A 19,580-nucleotide genomic window follows, 5' to 3' on the forward strand; every position below is an offset into this window, starting at 1 on the left:
TTATTGAGTTGTATGTTTTGATGTTTAGTAGAGGAGTTCGTGCCAGAGTTCGGAGCAGCGGGATCTTATCTTTTCAGCTGGCAGTTTCGAGGTGAGTTATCCTCACTATATCAACAGGGTCTAAGGCACCAAGGCCGGCCCTTTATTGTATTGAGATTCGGTTATGGTTATTATGTTATTGTTTGATGGGTCTGCATCCTGGTAGCTAGGATGGTACATGCTAGGAGGCCTTGCTAAGGTCAGTTTCCCGATATACAGAGTGATGCTATGCTAGTGACCGGTTAGGTTGGTAACCCGGTTAGGGTAATGATATGCTATGTGATCTGCTTGCTCGGTTTGTTGACTATGACTGTTATATGAATGTATGTTTTGTGCACATGATTGTTTGGACTGGAGATGGGTTGAGGCGGGTCCTGCTTTGTGCTGTAGGCCAAGATACCCAGGGCGGACCGGTTGTTCCGAAGGCCCAGCGAGCGGTCCGGATAGGCTGTAGGCCCCACGAGGGCGGACCAGACGTGCCGAGGCTCAGAGAGTGGACCAGGCCGATTGAAGGCCCGATGCGGGCGGACCAGTCACACTGTAGACTCAGAGAGTGGACCAGTTGGGTTGAAGGCCCGATGCGGGCGGACCAACCCCACTGTAGACTCGAAGGACATGACTAGACCCGGAGGATGGATCCGTTGGACTGAAGGCCTGATACGGCGGACCAGTCACACGGTAGACCCGATATGCATGGCTGTTCTATGATCTGTTATGTTATGTATGTTTTATATGTTTTGGACCGGAAGGTCGTAGCCTGGAAGGGCGTATACGTGGTTGGTATTTTGGGGGTATCTCACTAAGCTTTCGGGCTTACAGTTGTGGTTTAATGTTTTTCAGTTTCTTCAGGAGATTGTGGCAAGGCGAAGGCGCGATCGTACCGCTCCTCATGATTTTGTAGCAATGTGATTCTGGGAATACTCAAATGACTTGTATTGAAAACCTTTTTGTAAACATTTTAATGAAAATCAGGTTGTTTTGAAAATTTTAAATTGGTTGTATTTTTCGGATGTTACAAGTTGGTATCAGAGCCTTGGTTTGAGTGAATTGGAGGAACACTTGTGTGACTCCAGTCTCAAATCGAGGAGAGTTTTCAAAAAGAGAATTTAAAATGGTTTTCAAAATAAGTAAAGGAGGATGCGGAGGTACGATCAGCCGGAGCCAGTAAGTAACTCCAAAATACCATACATGACAATTGTTTTATTGGGCTTTGATAGAACAGCATGCTAGAGTTAGGCTAGGGATCTTCAGGATTTATTGATGAGTTGCCTGATTTATGATGCCTGCTAGCCTAGGGTTCCTTGTGAGAGATTTCTAGTGTTCCTCTAGTTGTGAGGATAGAGCGTTGTTATGTGTGTCGCTAGGGTGTTGTGGGAGTACTTCATACAAATATGGGTTGGTGTGGAAGGTAGTATGGGCCCGTACTACTGAAAGCACGGACTCATACGCGTATCAGGGAAACCATGACCTCTAGGGTCGGGATGAGAGCTGGTTCCCGGGTTAGTGGAATGTGTTTGAGATTTGGTGTTTTATTTTCAGAATGGAGATTTCAGGGCACGCTGGGAGTGGATCCGGGTCAGGATCAGGAGCCGGAGAGGGTGGGTCTGTACAACCCGAGGTTGTCAGCCAGATGAGCACGCATGAGTTGGATGCGAGGATTCGTGAGATCTTGCATGATGAGGTTGCTGCATTGTTTCGGGCCGAGCTGCCAGAGTTGTTTGGGTCGATCAAGACCGCCATGGTGGAGTATTTTGATGAGCGCTATGCGGCTCTCACGGAGACGGCTGCCGCGGCGGCTACCGCAGCAGTAGCAGCGGCAGGGGGAGGAGCCAGTAGAGGTTTTCAGTATCGGGACTTCGATAATACGAAGCCTCCCACTTTTGATGGAGTTCAGGATCCGATCGTTGCTATGTGATGATTATCAGATGTGGAGGGATGTTTCTTCACGTGTTCATGCCCTGCTGATCAGAGGGTGAGGTGTGCTTTGAACCTGTTGAGGCTCGGAGTAAAGGATTGGTGGAGGCTGACCACAGGGTCGTACTCGGATGCGCAGAGGGCTGCGATTTCATGGGATCTGTTCAGAGAGATGTTCAGCACTCGTTATGTTCCGCAGGTCGAGAGGGAGAGGTTGGCTCAGGAGTTCTTGGAGCTGAAACAGGATTCGGAATCGGTGACGGAAATCACCAGGATGTTTACTGAGCGGGCGATGTTTTGCCCTGAGTTCGCTTCGGAGCAGGCTCAGATGTCCCGATATCTGAGTATGCTAAAGAGAGACATCAGACAGTTTGTGTCTACGCAGAGGTGCGAGACTTTGCTGGAGTTGCAGGAGGCCGCCAGGCGGCGTGAGTTAGAGATTGAGTTACAAATGCGTGAGCTGAGGCAAGCTCCGGTTCAGTCGCAGCCGGCGACGAAACGGTCTAAGACCGTTGATTCCAGGATGGGAGATCAGGGTGGCCACGTCTGTGGAAAGTGTGGAAGGGGTCATGCCGGGGTTTGTCGGTCCGGTGGAGCATGCCGCAAGTGCGGAAAGGAGGGACACTATGCGAGGGATTGTCGGCAGTCAGTGCCGGTTCGGGATTTGAGGATATGCTATCATTGTCATCAGGTTGGACATTTGAAGGTCAACTGTCCACGGCTTGCTACAGGACCGGTGCAGGCTCCAGAACCGGCTACGTTGAGGATCACCAGTGGAGATCAGGGTGGAGCTGAGCCCCCAAGGGCTTAGGGTCGTGTTTTTCAGCTTGCTGCTGCGGGTATGTTTCTTTCTGATGTTTTGATTATTTATGATTGTTATGGAGTATTGTTATCTGTTGGTTTCGTTGAATTGCGTTTCGGGTTTTCGTGTGGTATCCGTTGTTCCTTGAGGGTTTGGCGAGTTGTGATCGAGATTTCGTTTTAGTATCTTTTGTTCCCTGAAGGATCGTTATGGTTATGGATTCGTACTTCGAGCTGTCGTTGATTATCTTTGTGAGGATTGGTGGCGGATGCGGCGTTGGTTTGAAGGCCAGTTAGATTCTGTAGTCTGAGGAATTGATAGTTGAAGATTGGATTCCTTTCGAGCAGGTTGTGCAGCATGGGAACATGATTGTATGAAAGTTGTTGGTGCTAGTGAAAAACATTTTGAGTGCATGTGTTGATTCCTGCAAGGTTGCTTGGGGAGATCGGTGATGGAAACCGGTGACTAACTGTCAGTGTCTTAAGTGGGGGAGAATTGGAAATTCTCCGGATGATCGTTGGGCCTGAGAGGTTGTTTAGCTGCTTGGGGAATTCAACGGTATTTCTATCAGTCGAGAGCAGGCTCGTATGAGTGAGTAACAGGCGTGCGAGGCGGAATACAGACCTAGAGCAGTTGATTGAGGAAGGCATGGGAGTAGGCCGGGATCGAGCATGTATGATGGAGATAGAGTTCGGAACCCCTAGAGGGCTAGAACGGTATGCACGGGAGGATTTCCCGAAGGGATGGTTCGGAGTGATGAATGCTAGTTGAGCGGTCCGGATAGACTGTAAGCCGGTAGGCGTATCAGTCAGACCGAAGGCTCGGAGGATGGTCCAGTCAGATTGGTTGAAGGTTCTGAGAGTGGTCCAGATTGGCTGAAGGTCTGGGGAGGCGGTCCAGTCATGCTGAAGACTCTGCGAGTATTGTTGGATCGGATTGAGGTTATGGGTTGCGTATGTTGCAGTGTGATTACATTGGGAGGTCTGGCCCCGGGTAGCAATCTTGAGCATTGAAGGTAGTGCATGGGCTTGAGAGTCCCTGTGATGAGGGTCAGAGTAGTGGTGATGCATGGATGTTGGGTACGCTTTAAAGAGGTAATGTAGCGTGGGATGAGCACCATGGTGCCTGTCATGGTGACTGGGTGGACAAGCGGTTCCTTGGTAAGGAAGGAGGGAGGAATGAAATCCCAAGAGGGAGTGCGAATTCACGGAAGTGAAAGCGGCAGTGTAGAGTTATGATTGGAGTGGTCCGTCGATGGTCCTTGAGTAGTGTGTTGCGGCGGTGGAATAAAAGCTCATTTGGCTTGATATGTTGCTTTGGGCGCGGAGGGAATACCGCGATGTAGAGCCAGGGAGAGGGATTCGGAAGGGATACAGAGAAGGAGTCTTGGACTCTCAGTGTGATTCTGATCAGGGTTTTGGCTATGTTTTAGCGGTTCATCCTGGAAGGATGTTCGAGGATATCATCAGTGTATCAGTTTTCCAAACCTGAGGGTGCTAGAGCTAGATCAGCATGTGTGTGATTGCGAGGGGAGAACTCGGGGGAGTTGCTCCGAAATGGAAGAATGGGTCTTTTGGTCGTCGTGGGATGGATAGAGTGGAATTCGGATCGGGGATCCGATGGTTCGAGGCATTATAGCCATATGAGTCAAGTGAAGGATGAGAATTGGAGCAGTAAGGCATCATGGGTAATTCTCGGTTGTTGAGTGTGGTTATCGGAGGGTACAGTTGGTGCCCAGTTTGAGTAGGTGGTGGGGACACCGTATGGAAGGAGAAAGTGAGCTTCTAGTTCTATGGTTGTACCTTGAGGGACTTGGTTCGGTCAAGGTCAAGTCGTGCGTCGTGGGAAGTAATTTGAAGAAGAGATGCCGAAGGCTTCGAGGACGAAGCCTAATTTAAGTGGGGGAGAATTGTAACATCCCGGAATCGCAAGAGTAGAGTTGAAGGGCTGAAAGTATAAGTTTTAGAGGATGACTCGGCGAGTCCATGGCTGACTCGGCGAGTCAGGTCGCGGTCATGGTCGCGTGTCAAGTGGCCTACTCGGCGAGTCCCTAGATGGACACGGCGAGTAGGTGCTGTATGGAGAAAACCCTAATTTCCGGGGTTGAACCCTATATAAAGAGCATTATACTCCTCCACAGCCTCCCTTATTCCCCCTTGAGTTCCAGAAACCCTAAATTCGTGGAGAGATCATTTGTGGAGCAAATTAGAGCTTGGAGAGGTGTTGTTTGAAGAGATCTTGAAGGAGTAGTGGCTTGGATCAAAGGGCTTTGCTTGGATTCGAGTTTGGCTGCTATTGAGGCATCTTTTGGAGGTAATATCTTCGTCCTTAGGCTGTGCATTCCTAGTTTCATCATTTTGGGGTTTGTGGGGAGTATGTCTTGGAATGTTTTGGAGTTTGGAGGATAGATCTGAGGTTGCTACCTCAGATCTGGAATATTGAAGGCCTAGAGTGCATTAAAGTTCTTGTGTTTGAGTGCTTAGTGAAGCCACCATGTCCCAAACCTTGGTTTTAAGGTGAATATGGCTTAGATCTCGTTAGATTCACGTAAAGTTTGCCACTTTACGTGATGGATGGATTGTAGGAGGTTGGATCTATGTTTTGGATCAATTGCATGGCCTGAGATGCTTCTGTATGGATTCAGATAGGTGGTACTCGACGAGTCACATGGGTGGACTCGACGAGTTGGAAGAACAACTCGGCGAGTAGGTTGAAGATGGCCTTGGACTCGACGAGTCCATTTGGACTCGGCGAGTCTTGTCGAGGAAGTCCCAATATTTCTGGTTGAGTCGATGAATCGGTGAGTCAAGGGATGACTCGGTGAGTTGGGTGCGAGTGGACTCAGAGTTGTTGGACTCGGCGAGTCTTGGGGTGACTCGACGAGTTGGGTCGCTAATTGAGGGAAGTTTTGAGCATGAGGACTCGGCGAGTCATCGGGATGACTCGGCGAGTAGGGTCAGTCAGGGGTTGACTTTGACTCGTCCAAGGTTGACCAGTTGTCTTCCAGGGGTATTTTGGCAATTAAGGGTATTTATTGAGTTGTATGTTTTGATGTTTAGTAGAGGAGTTCGTGCAAGAGTTCGGAGCAGCGGGATCTTATCTTTTCAGCTGGCAGTTTCGAGGTGAGTTATCCGCACTATATCAACAGGGTCTAAGGCACCAAGGCCGGCCCTTTATTGTATTGAGATTCGGTTATGGTTATTATGTTATTGTTTGATGGGTCTGCATCCTGGTAGCTAGGGTGGTACATGCTAGGAGGCCTTGCTAAGGTCAGTTTCCCGATATACAGAGTGATGCTATGCTAGTGACCGGTTAGGTCGGTAACCCGGTTAGGGTAATGATATGCTATGTGATCTGCTTGCTCGGTTTGTTGACTATGACTGTTATATGAATGTATGTTTTGTGCACATGGTTGTTTGGACTGGAGATGGGTTGAGGCGGGTCCTGCTTTGTGCTGTAGGCCAAGATACCCAGGGCGGACCGGTTGTTCCGAAGGCCCAGCGAGCGGTCCGGATAGGCTGTAGGCCCCACGAGGGCGGACCAGACGTGCCGAGGCTCAGAGAGTGGACCAGGCCGACTGAAGGCCCGATGCGGGCGGACCAGTCACACTGTAGACTCAGAGAGTGGACCAGGTGGGTTGAAGGCCCGATGCGGGCGGACCAACCCCACTGTAGACTCGAAGGACATGACTAGACCCGGAGGATGGATCCGTTGGACTGAAGGCCCGATACGGCGGACCAGTCACACGGTAGACCCGATATGCATGGCTGTTCTATGATCTGTTATGTTATGTATGTTTTATATGTTTTGGACCGGAAGGTCGTAGCCTGGAAGGGCGTATACGTGGTTGGTATTTTGGGGGTATCTCACTAAGCTTTCGGGCTTACAGTTGTGGTTTAATGTTTTTCAGGTTCTTCAGGAGACTGTGGCAAGGCGAAGGCGCGATCGTACTGCTCCTCATGATTTTGTAGCAATGTGATTCTGGGAATACTCAAATGACTTGTATTGAAAACCTTTTTGTAAACATTTTAATGAAAATCAGGTTGTTTTGAAAATTTTAAATTGGTTGTATTTTTCGGATGTTACACTAGGCATTTGGAGAATTTAGAAATAATAAATATTATAGCACATGTAATCAATCCTATATCTGAAGTATATGGGACATGATTCATGATGTCTCACATAAAGACATGATCCTAGACCAGTCTTTTGCTACAATATTTTTTATTTTCCATGTTTTCAAAATTTGACTATCAAGAGGATTTCCGTAATTATAATCGAATTTTGATAACGCAATATATATATATATATATATATATATATATATATATATATATATATATATATATATATATATATATATGGTTAGGTTCATTTGAGACCACCTATATTTTGTGAGACCGTGAGACGTATTTTTTTTTATTTTTTATTTATTTTATTTATTTTTTTAGTTAATTCAAGTTCCGAAAATAATATTTAAAAAAAGAATTTTTAGGTTTTTCCATTTATTTTGCATTTTAAAATTATTTTTTAGAATATGTACAGTGTAATATTCTATTAGAATATTTCACGTATTTTTTTTTTTAAAAAAATGGGATTTTTTTATTTACTTTTTATTTTTAAAATTTTTTTTTTAGTTAATTCAAGTTCTGAAAATAATATTTAAAAAAAGAATTTTTAGATTTTCCATTTATTTTGCATTTTAAAATTATTTTTTAGAATATGTCAGTGTAATATTCTATTAGAATATTTCACGTATTTTAAAAAAAAAACGGGATTTTTTTTTTATTTTTTTTAGTTAATTCAAGTTCCGAAAATAATATTTAGAAAAAGAATTTTTGGATTTTTCCATTTATTTTGTATTAATTTTTTTTTTTTTAGATTTGGTCTCACGGTCTCACAAAATTAGAATGATCTCAAATGAACCTGAACATATATATATATATATATATATATATATATATATATATATATATATATATATATATATATATATATATATATATATATCCTTGACTAAAGATGATTAAAATCTCAATCTAAGCTTTTAAAATTGAAATGAAGTATAATTTCCTCTCCCTTAATTATAGGAAAACAACTTTTCCCAATTGAAATATTTTTTTTTCTATAATTAACATTGCTAACTTGCAATACTTATCATAATTATCATGCTCTCACTAACATGATAACTATTAGCATAACACTTATGCTTCCACTAGTTTTGACACATACTCAGAAATTAGTTGGACTTTTAGAAATCAATACTTTATTGACTTTCTTACCAAAGTTCAAATTTCTGATACAAGATGCTTTGATAAAACTTTATATAAGCTTCTCAAAATCATACACCTTTCCTTAGATAGCTCGCATGTGTGTATAAACAATGTTTAGAACTATGAAAAGGGATGCCGTAATCACAGTCTCAATTGTTTAGAACTTTGTCATTTCTCACAAGTCTATGTTAGTGTGCCGGTTAACCACACGCGCTCTACTAACGACTTTGAGAATGAAAATATCACAATTGCTATCTACTTAAAATCTACTTAGTAAAAGCGTTTCCACACCATCATTTTCATGAACCAGAGAGAAACCTTATGAAACTTAGATTTTATGGTGTATGTGTTCTTATCCATGTGAATTTTTCATAACCGTAATCACAATACAAGGTTAGTGAGAAATCCAAACTCATATGGACTGAACTTGCTCAACCTTAACTTCATGCCACCTGGAAGCACAAGGGCCTACCATTTTTTTTTTTGGAAATGGAACTTCCCTAACGAGGGTATCCGGGCCAGATTTCGCGCACCGACTAATCCCCCGCTGCAAACATAAAGCTTTGCCTCATGCCCTGGAGTCACTGTAAGCGAACCTCCATGGCCACAAGGGCTGAGTGGTGCCAGGATTTGAACAAGGGTCAATAGGTTATCCACCATATCTTCCACATGCCTTACCAAGTCACCACAACCCAAGTGGTTACAAGGGCCTACCATTGCTTCCAAGTAGTTTTGAAAACAACTGAGAACTCATAGAACTCACATGCATAGTCAACTTTAACTGGAATGGGCACAGAAACAAGAATATGTCAACATGATAGGCTATAAACCTTAAGTCGTGTACTAGTGATAAACATGTTTTATTGTTGATTAGTTCTTGAAACTTTTCAAGATTTTTAAGACTCCCACTGACCTCTTGACATATAAGATTCTCTTGTCAAGAACCATTCCTTGACAAAGAAAATATACAAGAGTTAGTGTAGATTCTTATCAAGGCAAACACTTCACACAATTGGCCTGAGTTGGTATTTGTTTTATCCAAAACATCACAACTTACCAATTTCAAATGTACAAGAGTAAGGAAACATTTTACTCTACATTTGACAAGTGTTATAAACCTTCTAAAGATTATGTCACTCAAGTTAAAATCTTGGAGTATGACTCTAAGCCTTGTTTTTGGAACGAAGTATGATTTATCCTTTGATTCAACCATTTCAACAATTCACAATTTCTCTTGTTAGTAAAAAAAATGCACTAAGATGTCCTTAGAGAATCAATTGTGATATGGTTTCATAATCACTAAGATAATCATAAAACAAGATACTCAAGTACTCTCCCATCTTTTCAGATTGAAGAAACTTTTATCTTTCTGCCTAATTTGATTCTTCTTATTCGTTCTGCCTTACATTGAAATTTTTCCAATGTTTCAGAATTATATTTAAACTTGTAAGTACAACCATATTTACTAAACTTTAGTAAATCATGATGAATAACATTATCATTCTCTGTGGTGGACTTGATCAGCGCACAACCAAGTGTATCCGATCTTCTTGTCCTTCACTTGACTCACATATACATGTGAACAATGAATTAGTCTTAATTTCCCAAAGATGAAAATTCGCATTCATCACACAATACAAGTTGCAGGATCCCAAGTTTCTATCCAACTGAAACTTGGTTGATGAGAATCTTTTCTTGTTTGGTAAATTATGACACTACCACAAACGAAAGAATCAAATCCATTTTTAAATGTTTCTATCAATGGAATCATATAAATAACAATTTTTCACAAATGCCATTGTAAGGAAATTTAAAATAAATAAAATCAAAACTTTTCTTTTATTTAAAACTTGTGGAAAAACTTATCCTTACAATGAAAATACATATGAAATAGAGCTATACCTAACATTCTGAAATTATTTAATCCTCACAATATTCAACTTAACATATTTGTTTACTAGATAGTAAAAGATAACTAGGACTCCTAAAAGCACAAAGCAAGCAACATTCGAGCATTAAGTAACATAATCAAGCAGATACTAATCAGGCCATCACACTGACTAATCGTACTAGCATGTAGTCCATAAAGCTGATTCAAACATAACATGCATATATGACATATTTCCTAGATCCTTAGGCCTAATCTAGCATAGAGACCTCATAAACATGTCATAACATAAACGTGTATGAGTAATTTGGGAGTACTTACTTGAGCTCGACCGATTGCATGCACCACACCCTTTTCTCTTTTTTTAAAATTTTGTTTGCTTTTTCTAAAACTCTTTTCTTTTCTCAAAATCCTTTTATAAACATGGTTTTTCTTTTGAAAACTTCTATACCAATTCCTTAGTTTGAGTTCAGACATACCCAAAAGTGTGACTGAATCCCTCAAACCAAGGCTCTGATACCAACTTGAAACATCTCAAAGATTACGGTCCAAAAAATTTCATTTTAATTAATAATAAAACCACAGTTATCAACCCTTTTCATCAAACACAATTTATAATATCTCAAACATCTTTATCAGAGTTTCAAAATATCAGAGTAAACATCCCGGACTAAAACATCTTGGTATGTTCAATGCAGTCATCCCGAGCTCTTCTCTTTGTAAATGGAAGTACCTGAAACCAAAACTGAAAACTGTAAGCACGAAGCTTAGTGAGTCTCCCTAAATTACCACATACTATACACATAATCACATACTACAAACATTGGGCCTAGCCCTCTACCTCAGGCCCCGCCCGACATCGGACGAATCCGGCATCAGGCCTCGCCTGGCATCGAGCCTCGCTCAGTATATAGATTTGTTTCTACTAGGCCCCGCCTGTCTCTGGGCCCCGCCCGCTATGCACATACAAACATATAATCATAATCAAGATAGTACATAACAGACAAACACAACACTATAACTGCTAGTCTCAAGTCCCCGACTATCTTGGGCCCTGCCCCTACTCTGCTAATAATGAGATATGGAACCCCGTCAACACTCAGTTAGTGATGAGGTATGGGCCCCCGCCCACACTCATCTCCCTACCAGGCACATACAAGTATCATAAAGACAACAAGTGTAACTAAACATGCATTCCTTCCTCGGGCACCACCCGACATCGAACCGTAGTTCCGAAACATACATATAAACCTTCCTCGGGCCTCTCTTGACATCAGACCAAAATCCGAAACATATAAACTACATCGGGCTAACCCCGACATCGGATCTAAATCTAGTATACACTAACATACATAAACGGGCTGGTATTGGTGCATTCGACCCGTTCCTATTGGAGAAAACTCACCTCACAAGCTGACTGTAGAATCCTGCGAATAACCCCTCGGTGCTAGCTAGCAGAAACCCGAATTGCTGATCTCTCAACTCCCCAAGCTATCAATACCAAAATAACACTTAGTCTCAAAATGCCCTCAAAAGTCAAACTAGGTCAACCTTGGTCAAGGTCAAAGTCAACACTCCAAGTTGACTCAAGTCGCTGAGTTGTTCTATCAACTTGTTGAGTTCTAAAACTCAGAATCCTGAAATCACGATCTAACACGTCGAGTCAACCCCTGACTCGCCGAGTTCCCTGGCTACTCATGCTCACGATTTATCGAATCAACTCGTAGAGTCATTCCTCTAACTTGTCGAGTTCTACCACGAACAAAAACAGGACAACTCACCTCAACTCGTCGAGTCCCTCCCTGTACTCACCGAGTCCCTCAGTCTGCTTGGGCCATCTTAACAGATTAAAGCCCTACACTTCAGATCTAAGTCCCAAACTTCGTCCACAAACTGGAAATGACCTCTTAAGGGTAAAGTTTCCAACTTTACCCACTCCGAATCCTTCTTAATGGGTTTAGCTCAAACCTTAGTTCCTTAAGACATAATTCTTTATCTAAAATCCTTATTACTCTTACCCGAGGCAGGAGAACCAAGATCTAGGCCCTAGACACCCACCAACCTTGTAAAGCTTCAAACTTTACTTCCATGCATGGCCCTTTGGGGCTTAAAAGTCCATAACAACATCCTTAGGGTTTGCATAGGACTCTAATGGCATAAAGTTTGCACCTTTAGGCCTTTGCAACCCTTAATGACTCCAGATCTGAAAGTATAATCAACTTGGGACATCCATGACTCATAAATCATACTTCTTGGACAAAAACCCCATCAAGAGATCTAAGGAACTACAAGGCAAGTAAGGAGCTTGATTACCAGAAGGTGATGATGATGGAATGAAATCCCTAGATCTATAACCTTCTCCTTGAACCTTCAAGCTCCTTCTTCTTCTTTTAGGCATCAAGAACACACAAACCACTCAAGGATGGCTCACACACTCCCAAAATGCTCTAGGGTTTCGTGGATTAGGGTTTAGGACTTGGAGACTGCGAATGGGCTGATGGAAGGAGAATAATATGCTTAAATAGGGTACAAAGACTCGGATTTAAGGTTTCCCAAACCCAAACCAACTTGTCGAGTTGGTCCACCAACTCGTCGAGTTGGTCCACCAACTCGTCGAGTAGGTCCTTCTACCCGTGTACCAAAAATCGCTCCTACTCGTCGATTCATCCCCCAGAATCGACGAGTTGCCTTATTGACTTAGGGTTTTCATTTCCTTTCTTTGGCCTTCTGGATTCCGAATGTTACACATCAGGTTGGAATGACCACATATTTTGGTTTCAATTACCCTAAGGAGAGTATACCCTCGACCCATAACCATTGGGTTGGAATGCCCACATACTATGAGTCCAATCATCCTCGGGATGGAATACTCCTGAACCACAACTATCGTGTTGGAATGTCCATATACTATAAGTGCAATCATCTTAGGGATGGAATACTCTCGGCCCACAACCATCAGGTTGGAATGCCATGGTTTGTTGGCTCTTGCACAAAACATATAACCATCAACCACCAATCAAACAGGTGCACATATATTAGATAATCATATAACAATTCTACATGTAGACAACTGATCTACATATCACTAAGCATAACAACATCCTATATACCAGGATACTGATCTAACTGATCATAATCACATATAACCATCCTATTTACCTGGATAGTGATCTAACAGATCACACTAACAATAAAGCAGGACAACAATGCCTTCGACCCTTGAGTATAGTGAGGAAAACTCACCTCACAATGTCGAACTGTACTAAATTGGAAAAGATCAAACTCCCGAAGCATGAATCCAAACTCAAACACCTACAACCACCATTGATCCAATTCCGTAAATTCCTAAATTACCAAAATACCCTTAGCATTCAAACTTGGTCAACCCCGGTCAAAGTCAAAGTCAACGACCAAGGTCAACAGTTCACGTTTTGACCCAACTTGTCGAGTACAACTTATAGACTCATCGAGTTCCTTCAGAACTTAGAAATCCGTGAAAACTCCAGTTAACTCGTCGAGTTACCAAGTAACTCGGCAAAATCCATGCAACATCCAGAATATCGGGAAATCCTAACCAACTCGTCGAGTCACCTTGCTAACTCGCCGAGTTCATGCAGATCCAGAAAGCGGGAAACCCTCATCCAACTCGTCAAGTTGACTATGCAACTCGTTGAGTTCCTTCATCCATTTTGCATTCAACTCATTCCAATCGAGTTCATGGGTTCAAACTCCAGATCTGGCTTTCTAGGGTGGAATTACCACGTAAAGTTGCTAACTTTATGTGCATGCAAGGTCTCAAAAGGCTTAAAACACCAAAACTAAGTCTAAGAAGAAGTTTAGCGCATGGAGAAAGGCCAAATATTCATAAAGCTTGAGGCTTTATATCAAAGAGGGCCTAGAGGGGTCTAGATCTAAAGCCATGTCCTTGTGACAAGCTCAAACCCGAGAATGACCCCCATTTTGTTCCAAAATCCTATAAACTTGTATAAGAAGAGATATAAGGAATGGAAAGCCAAGGTAAAGACTTTTTACCTTCAAATGAATGCCAACACGATGTAGATGCTAGATATACAAGCTTATTCCTATTCCAATCCTCCAAATATTCCAGCCTCTTTCAAGAAATGCACCAAACACACACTTTTAGCCTCACACACACTCAAATAGGGTTTAGTTCGCTTAGGATTTACTCTCTGGTCGTGAAAATGGCAAGGGTGGCTGGGGGAAGTACTTAAGGTCCTTTAAATATGGTGCAAACCCTAAGGATTAGGGTTTTCATAAACAACCTCAACTCGTCGAGTTGGGTCCTCCAACTCATCGAGTAGGTTCCATAAATCACGCGACCTGATCAATCTCTACACGATGAGTTAGGGAAACCATCTCGTCGAGTAGGTTCTAAAAATGTGAAATTTAAGCTTCGAATTAATACCTGGGAGTCGGGATGTTACAGTTCAAATGTAAATAATGCATGTATATTAGAGACTAAAATTACGTCTTTAGAAAGTTTCCATGTAAATGCCAAATTAGTGCAATTGCATCAAAGACTGAAAATTTTTCCCTAATAAGTTTCTTAGAAAATGAAAATTGACACATGACTATCAGGGACTAAAATTTAGTCCTAAGTCCAAATTCAAAATTAGGGACATTCTATTCAAGACTGAAAACTAGTCTCTAATTTGTTTCCATCCAAATCTAAATTGGCACGAACATATTAAAGGCTAAAATTCAGTCTCGAATCGATTTAGACAATCACTAATTATTTATACATTAAAATCAATCCTAAATAGTATAAGAGATTGATTCATCATTCCCAGATACATGGTATCTAAGACTGACTGACTAGTCTTTGATATTTTAGTCACATATGCCCATTTTTCTTGTAGCGATTAGAAAGGCAAACACTGTATCAGAGAGATGAACACAACATCAAACTTCTCACAACCTAACAAATATCATGTATCATTCCTTAGGGCACTGCATAATTGAGGCTTATACGGTTAACATATATCGATTGTGCCTAAGCCATTGATTTCAATGTTTGGGAGGATATCAATATTTATTTTTAAAATGTATCGACATCAAGTTCATTTTTCTAATAAAACATCCTGCTTCTCGCAATGCTCTCATACCTATAATGGCTATTGTCATTGTATACACTCTTTAAGCACTTTAAATTCCTAAAAGTGCAATCCTAAAGTTTTAATATACCGATATTAAGCTTGTTTAGATATTCCTTATCATCCGCAATATTGACTTCTTGTCGTTTCCACTTCTTTCCATCTCAATCTTTAAGAATTTTATTAACCTCTTTTGCTATTTACCTACTGCCTTGATTTTTTCAAATTATTTCATATTGAGATTATCAACTCATCCAATGTATATGTTTTCCACAACATTGCTTCCTTTTCGGCTAAATCTGGATTTCATTTTGCTTTTCCCGGTCGTTGAGCCTGATCAACTCGACTCTTTTCCCTGACCCGACCTTTCACTTCATTTCGTTCTTTTTCTATACCCTCGTTTGAATGAAGACACCTGATCGACTCAACTTTCACAAATGTCGACCACTGGCCCTTCCCCTTTCCGAGTCTGGATTTTTCGCGTCGTTTCTGTCGTCGTGGTCGACAGGGAAGAAAGAAATGAATGAATGTTCTTTTGGGAAAATGTATAATAATACACCTACCGAGGTGAAAGCCAAAGGTGAGTCTAGTAGGTGGACGTATCGAATCGAAATAAGATCTAATATTAACATCTTGATACACTGATTTACCATAGTAATAAATAGAGTCAATGCGGACTTCGCCGTGGGAAGAGCCGCTTCTTTCTTGCTTGATAGAGGGCTTCCATTCACCAGCGCATACTAAAAATGCTCTCCGAACCGTGATGGATAGTCACCCATCACACAGTCGGCGAACATGGGCTATTCTTTTCTAAGGGCCCATATATTTATCGATATGTAATACTAGTTATATTCATTTAGCGCCCAAATCTTTTAGGTTAATCAGTTCGGAAACGGAATACCAAACAAGCATGAATTTGAAGTGACGGTTTGTTTCTTGATCAATCATGTGAAAAATAAATACATCATGGGAACGATTTGTCTTTCGGTGTTGTCTTCAAACTATGTGTTGATTCACATCCGGAAACAACGTTCTTGTCTACTTGATAGTGTCAGACGATTTATTGATTCACTCTGGCAACGATTTTGTCGATTTTCACAACTCATTCATCTTTGTTGTTAATTAGAGGATGTACTTGTTTAATTATTTATTGCGGATCTTTGTTAGATAAAAACACATTTCATGTTCTAGAGCAACATGAAATCAAGGTATGCATTCATAACTCATTATTTAATCTTCATTCTAGTGTGACTATTCCAAAGTTCTTGATTTGTTTATTCATATTTTTTAGCAGGATTTTCGGTTGTGTAATATGTTGAAGGCCTGCCATTTTTTGCATGTGGTTGGCTAAGGGGGACTTCTTGTGGTTTTTTCTGTTTGTTGCATGATCTCTTTTGTTTCGTTGTCCAAATGAAAACTTTGGGTTTTAGGTCATGGGGTAAGTGCTTGTACTCTTGGTGTTGTTTTTATTTTGTTTTTTGTACTATATCATCGTGCCAGCTTCCTATTGGCCTTCTTATGTTAATAAAATGTTTTGTTGTTCAAAAGAAAAGAAATTGTTTACAAACACACAAATCAAAAGTAACATAACCAATAAGAAGAAATCGGTGCTTCTTTTTTACTTTGTATTTGTCCTAGAGTACCTTGCTTGCTAACGTAATTTTTCTCTGATATCCTTGTTTACTAATGATGGGATTATAATACGTTGATCAAAAGTAACATATGAGATTTTGTATATTGACGTTAATTTACCTATTTATGTTTTCCAATGACATACAAATCTCTTTAATCCTTATAGATTTGAATTAAAATAAAGGGCAGCTTAATGTTTCTTGGTTCGAGATATGATCTGAATTACTAATAAATGGAACATCTTTTAACTTGATTTTGTTGCTTGTAGGCACATAAAGCGGTGGAGTTGGTTGGAAATGTCATACAAATTTATTTTGGGGCCTATTTTTATCAAATTGCACATAGCCTACAAAATCTCAGGACATGCCTGTATTCCATTAAACATTGGGACATGAAGATTCAATATAAAAACTCACATGTACTTCTCATATTACCACTTATTAAAATGAGTTAATAACTTGTTCAAATTCTTTCTTCAATTTCATGTTCCAAATGAACTTTTACACAACCTTCAACTTCCCACAAAGTTTCCATAACAAAGTATGGTTATCCAATTAGAACATTAAAACCCCACATATCAAGTCCACATAATACATCAAGATCACTTTATGTTCTTGATTTTTTTAACACTAAACCATTTCTTTCCATGATGCATACGCACACGTCTCTCCTCATGTCTTGATTTCTTACTTTTTCTACATTCATCTTCTAATGAGTCCTTCAATAGCTTTGTGAGTTTCGGATCCTCTACAATTCCATTAGATATCATTTCATTATATAGTTCTCTAGCCTTCACTTTTAATCCATGCTTCACTAACCCTTCCACCATTATCACAAAATGTTTAGAATTTGGGAAAACTTCATAATCTTTCATTTTCACCCAAATTTTCAATGCATTTTCAACCTCATCCACACCCAAAAACTTCTCAAGAAGTATAACAAAAGTATCCCGAGTTGGCCCATTTCCCGATCTCTTCATACGTTCAACAAGCTCCAAACTTTCTTCAAAATTTACGCCTATGCCCTCAAGAAAAGCATGATATGTGTCAATATTAGGGCTTACATTTTCTTCCAACATTCTTGACAATATCCCTCTTGCATCTTCTAGTTTTCCCAATTCACATAACGTACGTATTATAAAATTATAAGGGGTAGAATCGGGATTTAACCCCATGTTCTTCATCTTCTCCAATATTCTAAGAGCTTCATCAATGCAATTCTCGTGTGAAAGAACATAAACTAATGAATTATAAACCTTTCGATTCGGTGTCCACCCTTTTTTCTTCATTTCATCGTATAATCTTAGTGAATCGAATAAGTTATTGACTTTGGAGAAGCAAGAAATCATGTGGGTGTAGGAATGTTCATCTGGGATTATTTGACATTTGTCCATTTCTTTCCAAATTCTCTTGGCTTCAAGTATGTCTATGAATGTAGTACACCAGCCTTCAAGAATGATGTTGAAGCCCTTGGTTTCAAGTGGGAAGAGTTTTGCGTTTAGAAACATGAACTCTTCAGCCTCTTCAATGTAGCCATGTTTACAGAGTGTGTGTAGAAGTGAGTAGAATGAATTCTGATCAGGGCTAAGTTTGAACTTTTCCATTATTTGGAATGTACGAACAGCTTCAGCTGGTTCGTTTGCAGCTGTATATCTATTGAAACACAAATGAATTTGTTACAAGTTACGAAAATTCCAAGTTATTTCAGCTTACAAAATCATAAAGTCGTCGTGTTCTTGAAAAACGGTAGCATTCTACCATGAACGAAAGAGGTAAAGTAATAGCAAAATAAATAAAGGATGTAATTTAGTTCATACCTGTCGATCATGATGAGCATTGGGCGTTGAGTGTTCATGGAAGATTGATACAAGTCCCGAATCAGACACCAAGCATTGTTGAACTTTTTATGGTTCCCCAACACCCATATCATCAAGCTCCAAGCTTTTTCATTATCACATTTCCATTTCTGACCCCATTTAAATACGAAAAAGGCTAACTTCCACTCATCCCTTAATTCCCAAATCACTGAATTGATCAAGACGTCATTCGGCTTGATGCCAGATCTGTCAAGAAAATCCGACGACTCTGCCTCTCCAGGGTTAAAATTACTACGCAATAATTTGACTAATTGAATCACATCCGACTTTGTATTTTCATCGACATACTCTGTTATCTGGGTGAAGTCTATTGTTTGATAAAGGTGGGATGGGTGGAGTGTAGAAAAATGGTTGTAATCCAGTTTTTGGTATTGAATACCAGGTGTTTGATGAAATGCCTGAAAGAGTGTATGTGTTGAATGCGTATAGGAAAGAGTGGAAAAACCATATTGAGAAGCTAGTGATCTTAGAATAAATGGTAAGAAGGGATGAGAGTGTGTACGTTGTTTGATTGTTCGAGCAAGATAGGAAGAAAACATCAATGGGTTTTCTTTGATTCGCAGCACGCTTCAGCTCGAGGGTCAGGGACTCGGGTGTTCAAGGGCACTTGCTTAACTGTTTCAAATGGAAATACACGAAAAGAAACAAATTATACCTTTAAAATTAATTTAAAATAGTTATTTAAAAGCCAATTTAGTATTATGGCAATTGCATTTTTTTTTTTGTTCAAAAAAGTTATTGTTATGACTCGTTAACAAGCGATTAATTATGATATGACATTGATGCTATAGGATATTGTAAAACGATTTTTTTCATTAAACCATTAAGTTTTAATTATTATTATTTTTTTTCAAAATAACCATTGGCTTTCGGTTTACAAGGAATTACAAAGCAGTTAAGCAAGCAAACAATTCAATTGACTTTCAATTTACTATTTTTACGTGCAATCCATTGAAACAAGCATATAATTATATAATAACATTATATGAAAAAAAAACGCTCTTCTAGTGCTTCCTGTTATCGAATAAAACCGAGTTTGGAT

At 40.4% G+C, this 19,580-nt stretch overlaps 1 protein-coding gene across 1 annotated transcript; it reads right to left on the reverse strand.

Moving 5' to 3' along the window:
• Positions 1-17,120: 17,120 nt before the first annotated feature.
• Positions 17,121-19,178, reverse strand: LOC145042670 (Tetratricopeptide repeat (TPR)-like superfamily protein). The gene is made up of 2 exons (XM_078991129.1): positions 18,479-19,178; positions 17,121-18,314 (listed from the first exon to the last, which is right to left on the reverse strand). Exons 1-2 carry the CDS (start codon positions 19,075-19,077, stop codon positions 17,264-17,266), a joined length of 1,650 nt encoding a protein of 549 aa, XP_078847255.1. The 5' UTR covers positions 19,078-19,178; the 3' UTR covers positions 17,121-17,263.
• Between the last annotated feature and the right edge of the window lie 402 nt (positions 19,179-19,580).

This window comes from Lactuca saligna, chromosome 4, assembly GCF_052625555.1.
Source record: "Lactuca saligna cultivar CGN05327 chromosome 4, ASM5262555v1, whole genome shotgun sequence".
NCBI classification, from domain to species: Eukaryota; Viridiplantae; Streptophyta; class Magnoliopsida; order Asterales; family Asteraceae; genus Lactuca; species Lactuca saligna.

Coding starts and splice junctions, on each gene's coding strand:
- LOC145042670 (XM_078991129.1), bottom strand. CDS start 19,077: ATGTTTTCTTCCTATCTTGCTCGAACAATCAAACAACGTACACACTCT. Junction 18,315..18,478: donor ATGCTCATCATGATCGACAG/GTATGAACTAAA, acceptor GTGTTTCAATAG/ATATACAGCTGCAAACGAAC.